General features: G+C 34.3%; 1 protein-coding gene across 1 annotated transcript; it reads right to left on the bottom strand.

Moving 5' to 3' along the window:
- Window positions 1–1308: 1308 nt before the first annotated feature.
- Window positions 1309–5606, bottom strand: LOC103132449 (stonustoxin subunit beta-like). Its single transcript, XM_007544260.2, has 4 exons — window positions 5254–5606; window positions 3731–3907; window positions 3416–3462; window positions 1309–3119 (listed from the first exon to the last, which is right to left on the bottom strand). Exons 1-4 carry the CDS (start codon window positions 5319–5321, stop codon window positions 2596–2598), a joined length of 816 nt encoding a protein of 271 aa, XP_007544322.1. The 5' UTR covers window positions 5322–5606; the 3' UTR covers window positions 1309–2595.
- Between the last annotated feature and the right edge of the window lie 1049 nt (window positions 5607–6655).

Genomic DNA, 6655 nt, shown 5'->3' with positions numbered 1-6655 from the left:
CTGTGATTTGGTTCACTCTGCAGGGAGTCTGTTGTCACAGTGAGGTTTCCCATGGCTGGAGGCTGGAGGGAAAATCCAGATAAGACCCAGTTTCAAGTCTGACATGGCAGCTACTGAGAAACTCTAATACCTACTGACTAGATGTCATTTAATATTTCACAATCAAATTAAATAAAATATCAGATTATTGTCACATTGATGTGGGGCTATTTGTTGACAACACAGAAAATACATGGAGAGCACTTTGCAGCAAAAGTTCTCTCTTCAAGAAAAATGGATGCACCATGGATATAAAGGGGAAGGACAAATCTAAATGTATTTATAGTACCACAACCACATTTATGCTACAGAACTAATCATAACATTTATTTGTGGACATAAAAACAATGAGATTAGAAAATGTCTCTCTTTTAGACAGTTAAATATTTGATGTATCCAGTGCCTGGATAATTTTATCATTTCAAAATACATACACACATTTTTGTAGAAAATAGTTATTTATTAACTATACATAGCACATGTTTATATTTTCAAAGATTTTAAATTACTTCATACAAAAAGATAGTATTTTTTTTTTCTCTGAACAAGTTAAACAAAATATATTCAATGTCTTAGAAAATATTTTTCTTAAGGTAAAGGAAAAAAGTTAAAGGTCAGTTTTATCAATCACCAAATTTGTTTTCAATACAGAATAAAAAAGTACAATAAAAAATCTTCTGGATTTCATCAAACAGTTGAAATAACAGGCTTGTATTTGATAAAGTTGAAAATGTACATGGAAAATTCAGAAGTAATAAAAACAACAGTTTTAATGTTGCTGGTTTAAAGTAAAAGTTCAGAAGCCTGTCTAAACAGTGACATCAAACTCAGAGGAAAAAATATTTCACATAATACAAAATATGCAGTCTAAATTTACTTAGCTTTCAGAGATGCTTTAGAATTGACTTTTATTTTAGTTCACACATCCCATTAACCACAAACATAAAACAAATTTCTTTGATCAAAGCATATTATAAAGAAGTTTTAGTTTTGTTCTCTTTGCTCAAGTCATTTCATTTGTCTTTGACATGCCTCACTCAGCAATGGAGAACTTCGAGATTCTGGTTCTGATGAACTCAAATAAACCCAGATATTTCATTTTGTCTCACAATTCATTGCTGGTCCAAACATAAAGAGTCAATACAGCTGTTTATTTCACTATGCATATAATCATAATTACATCCTGGCATTTAATTTTTTTTTTAAATGTGCAACCTTTTGAATTTAGGTAATGCAGTCAAAAGATGTAAACCAATAGTCACACATAAACTTTTTTTTTTGTTAAATCTATAGGAAAAATCAAATTCACATCACAAGCTAATATTACGCAGTTCCAGTGTTTCACATTGTCTGCACAAAACAGCAGCTCCATCAGAAAGTTGACCACAGTTTCTCCATTTGTCTCTAACTTATTGCTGATTGTTCTTCAGAGCAACGCTCTGCTAAAACACAGTCATCCTGCTGCAACACATGTTCCTGGTGATGCTTGTGATTAAAGTTATAATTACACACTTTCGTCCTAAGCAGCTCTCTGATAGCAGATCGCATGTCCACAGCTAAACTATAACATTGTTTGGAGTTTTCAATGGCGTAAATCACGAACCACTCAGTGTCAGCAGTCAATCAAATTGTTTCAGTGCCGTACCCTGCTCGCCATTGCTACCCTTCAAGTAGATCTGAGGATCTGAGAACAGCTGGGCTGAGTCACGCCGGATCTACTGATGGAAAATGAATCTGGCTCAGGCGGACCGAGACTGTACTGGTTAGAGGCCGTCTAGTGGAAAAGCACCTAAAGAGGTCACACAACAACATTTGAAGAACTGTCTCAGTTAAGCTCAGAGGCCTCTGCCATATAAACAAAAAAACAAAACAAAATGAAGACTTTGGAGTGGCCCAGTCATAGTCCTGACCTGTATTGAGATGCTGTGGTGGCATGTCTTTAAAAAACCTGTTCACGCTGAAAAACCTTCCACTGTGACAGAATTATAACAATTCTGCAAAGATGAATGGGCCAAAATTCATGCACAGCTGTAAAACACTCATTTACATGAAACTCTATGGGAAAAGTACATAAGTTTGCAAGACATTCTACTCTCATAGTCAAAATGTCCATTACAATGGACATCAAAAACATATTAAAGCATGAGATAGGAAAAATGTCTCCTTTTCCCTTTATTTTTGAGCTTAAGAGGAATAAAAATCAGCTGAGTAAAAATGTTTTGGTCCACTAGAAAAACTCAGGTCTGATGGGGTTAAGTTATTGTAAATTGTTAATTGCTGCTTCTTTGGGTGACCTCATCAGTTAAGTTAAGGGGACAAACACTTTTTCATATAGGACGATGTAGGTTTGGAATTTTTTTTTCCCTTAATAATAAAGACATTTATTTAAAATCTCAATTTTGTGTCCAATTGTGTCACTAATATGTAAATTGTTTTAATGTTTTGAAACACTGAAGTGTAACAAATATGTAAAAAAAATGAAATCAGGAAGGGGGTAAACACTTTTTCACACCGCTCTAAGTGCTTCCAGACTTTCTAACTTGTGCTCTCATAAATCTACAGGTCACACAAAGTCACAGAACCTTTCTTAAACCAGAAGGCTGGAAAAAGCTCTGCTGTGAATTTTGCTTTGAACGTATGAATCAAGCTCCGCTCCTCTGATGATATACTGTAGTAACTTAGAGTTCCTCCTTCCCAGTCAAGAAACACACCTATTTTGTTGCAAGGAGGGACTTTGATTTCTACTTCTGTATTTTTATGCATGGCTTTGTATCCAGTCTTGGAGCAGAGCAAACTCCAGGACTTGTCATTGCATCCCAGACCGCCATCACTGTCCCAGCTTCTACCCACATCTTTATATGCCACAGCAATTCCCACCACACCTTTCCATTCCACCTCCCAGTAACAAAGTTGTTTCAGGCCTTCATCACAAAATACCTGGGTCCTCTTGAACATTTCGTCACTTGTATTTCCCATTTTCTGCTTCTTGACATCATTATCAGTTATTGCCTTTTTGTTGTTTTCAGTCAGAACAAGCCGTCTGCTTGCTGTGGTCTCATCAAACATAAGATCTGCTCCATCTGAAAGTGTTCAAGAAGAAAATCAATCAAGATTTGTGAAAATTTAAACGACAGTTTCAGAATGTGTACTGTTTTTACCATAGTGAATCCATACATTTAAATATTAAATCTGCTAAATTTGGAGAATTACAAGTCATTAAGTATTTTGTGATTTCCTGATATTGAAAATCACATTTACATATACTTAATATGATCATTATTAGTCATAGTAACTAATAACCTGCATTTTCAGATAAACATGTTTCATCTTGTAATAAAAATGTAAAAGTGTTGAGGGAAAAAAAAAAACAGCTTACATTTACTCCAACCAGGTTTTAGACGAAGTTTTCCTTCATAGTCAAAGCTGTGCACAGCAAGACAAGAGAGATTCATTTTTATGAAAGCTCATTATTATCTTATTTACAATGCAATGTGTGTATTTAATTCACCAATTCTTAAACTATGACATCTACATATTCAACTACACCTAGCAATTTAAGTAACAGTGGGATCCCTTATAAATACCTGATTGCTGTTAAAAAGGCTCTATTCAGACATGGTGCATCATTTATTAGATTAAGTTGTTACAAATGCAATAATAGCACTAAGTATTTTCTGATTTATTTACTCACTTCACTTTCTCAAGTTTCTTATTTGGATCCTCAACTATTGCATTGAGAACCTTCATCCCTTTGTCTCCAGGGTGATTGTAACTCAGGTCCAAGTGTTTAAGAGATGAGACTCTATTGGACTCAATAGCTGCAGCCAGAGAAATGCAGCCATCCTCTGTCACCTGACATCCTGCCAACCTGCACAAAGACACAATTTTAGATTAGAAAAACAGCTCACTAAAATGTGACAGTGATACAAAAGTTCAATATTTTATATTAGATATGTAGACTTATTTCACAGAGTAGAAATTATTTATTGTATGATGTATGATGGTTATGGTCTACAAATAATGAGAGTCCAAAACATGGTGTCTCTGAACATTACAATATTGCAGCTTATTTTCTAACAATAAATGTATTGATTATCTCCTCATGCATTGCTTCCAACGTAACATTCTTTATTCTTTAAATGTAATTCAAAAAATTACATTCAACTCAGGTTTAAATCAGAGGTGTCCAAGCTTTTTGTCTGGTGGGCTAAAATCATCATGTCAAAAGTAGTCGCGAGTCAAGAAATGAAGAAGACAAAAATCAAGCAATTAGTCCGATTTATTTATTTTCTTATGGGGAAGGGATCTTATTCATTGTAGACCCAAAATATAAAAAGGATTTTGCATGTGTGTTGTATCAAAAGTAAAGCATTTAGTTCTCAAATTTTTAGGGGGCTCAATTGAACAAATTTACCTCAGTATGAGAGAGGCCTGGGGTCACTTTCTGTGAAAACATTTGCTACATTTAGCCACATTTGATAAATTAGATAAAAGGTGATTTGGGTGCTTTTCCGTAAAAGTCTCTGCATCTACTTGTTAGATAAGCGTCGATATAAAAAGATGAATAGTTTGTGTTGTACTTTGTATTTTCCATTGCAAGAAAATTATGTCTAATATTTTTACCCTGATTACAAATAAAAAGTTCAAGAAAAAATATGGTATCATTCTTGAATTGAAGTTCAGGGCCACAAAAAAAATTAAATAAAAAAATAAAAAAGTCAGTCCAATGGCTTCAAATGGCCAGTGGACTGCACTTTGGACACCCCTGGTTTAAATGGCAAATGGCCTGAACTTGTTATCACTTTATCAAGTCCATTGGACTCCAAAGTGCTTCATTCACCCATTCACACACATTCTACACCAATCCCTAAAACAGTCAAACAGAGGAAAAGCTGCCATGCACCAGGGTCACCGGGTTCTCTGACACCGTCAGGTGACGTGTCTTAACCACAACACAATGGTGTTCAAACTAGAAACCTACCGGTTCCAGGATAAACTCTGACCTCCTGACCCACCATCACCCTTAAGGGAAAACTTTCAAATTATTTCATTTATACATGGGCTACTCATCTCTCAACTTTAATTCTATCCCTCTCAGTACCTGACTATTTTCATAGGACTTTTGTATTATATTGACACTTAACTTAAAATAGTAGCTAATTATAACACTGGTTGTTATATTACTTTCATTAATAACAACTCTAAAAAACCTACTTGAGAGTCTCCAGTTTACAGTTCACATGTTTCAACCCATCAGCAAGTTGCATCACTCCAGCATCCATCAAATCATTATGACTCAGATCCAACAATGTGAGATCTGAGGATGGTTTGGTTAGCACTGATGATGTCAAACCTTTGCAAGATTCTCCAGAGAGCTCACACCAACTCAGTCTGTAAAAAGATCCATGAAAACAATCAAGTTAATTTGACAAACTCATGTGTGATTTTCTCCTAAAATAATAAAGGATCACAGTAAAGAAACAAAATATGAGTTTTGTTTTAAACAACAGTAAAAGACAAGTTATCATGTCTGTGTTGTTAAACTAGAAACACACCTTCATTGGCAAAAGCCCTAACTCTCATGTATAATATTAAGTATTTGTCATAATGAAGAAAGTAACATCCTCCTGACTACCAGGAAAAAAAAATATTGTCCAATCACCATTTTTTTTTAAATCCCACAGTCTTTGTAAGGTAATAAAAGGTTTTAAAGGTTTTATGCACTTACTTTGTCTCTTCCCATAAAATGTGTTATTACTGATGAACGCCATTTTTATGAATTAGAAAAAGGTACGTACAAAAGTCCCACCCCTTCACATGAGGTATCATTGAAAAGCACTAAATGTCCTCTCTAGATACCAAAAGGAATTAATTCAGTAGAATGCAGGGGGTGGGAGATATTCAAGTTTAGAAATGTCCTCTACAGAGGACAAAAATGAACTATTGGTAGTCAGGAGAATATGAAGCATTATTCTGAACTAATGAAATATAGTAAACACTTGGAAGCAATTTAATGAGTATTTTTACAATAATATTTTATAACTTTCTCTTAATGAAGTATGTCATTTGAAGATTATGATTGAGTGAGTTTTTTTAGTTAAAGTTTTTTTTTAAGTTTTTTTTAGTTAAAGTTCAAATTAAACTGATGGAAGGATGGCAGTTATACAAAGGTATAAATTCATGATAGCCTTAAAAGTAGTGCCAACGTAATAACACTTTTTTATATGTGAAAAACCAAAAGGATTATTGGCAATTATTTAATTTAATGGTCTATAGACTGAGAGTAAATGACGCAACTTGCCAAACACTAATTTGACTGATAACCAGGTAGCTTTCAATGCTTTACCAAAGTAAGGATGAGTTCTGTTTTGTGGCCACTGAATATCATCTCATGCTTACATTTTGCTTTGGTCGCTATTTGACCTTAACTTTAATAGCGTTACTCTCCCTTCAAGGCAGCCTTAATGAAAAAGTGCCTGCTAGTTTAGAGCTTTGGTTGTAATGCATTACTATTACCACAAGAGAACAGCAATGTTAAAAACAAAAGAGACCTGATAAAATAGTGCAGGGCCTTGGACTTTTGCACATTTGTAGATTATTTTTCAAATTCACAACT

This window comes from Poecilia formosa, unplaced genomic scaffold (assembly GCF_000485575.1).
Source record: "Poecilia formosa unplaced genomic scaffold, Poecilia_formosa-5.1.2 Scaffold1061, whole genome shotgun sequence".
In the NCBI taxonomy this organism is placed as follows: Eukaryota; Metazoa; Chordata; class Actinopteri; order Cyprinodontiformes; family Poeciliidae; genus Poecilia; species Poecilia formosa.
The sequence above is the reverse complement of the archived record's forward strand: the minus strand, read 5'-3'. Positions and strand labels throughout refer to the sequence as shown.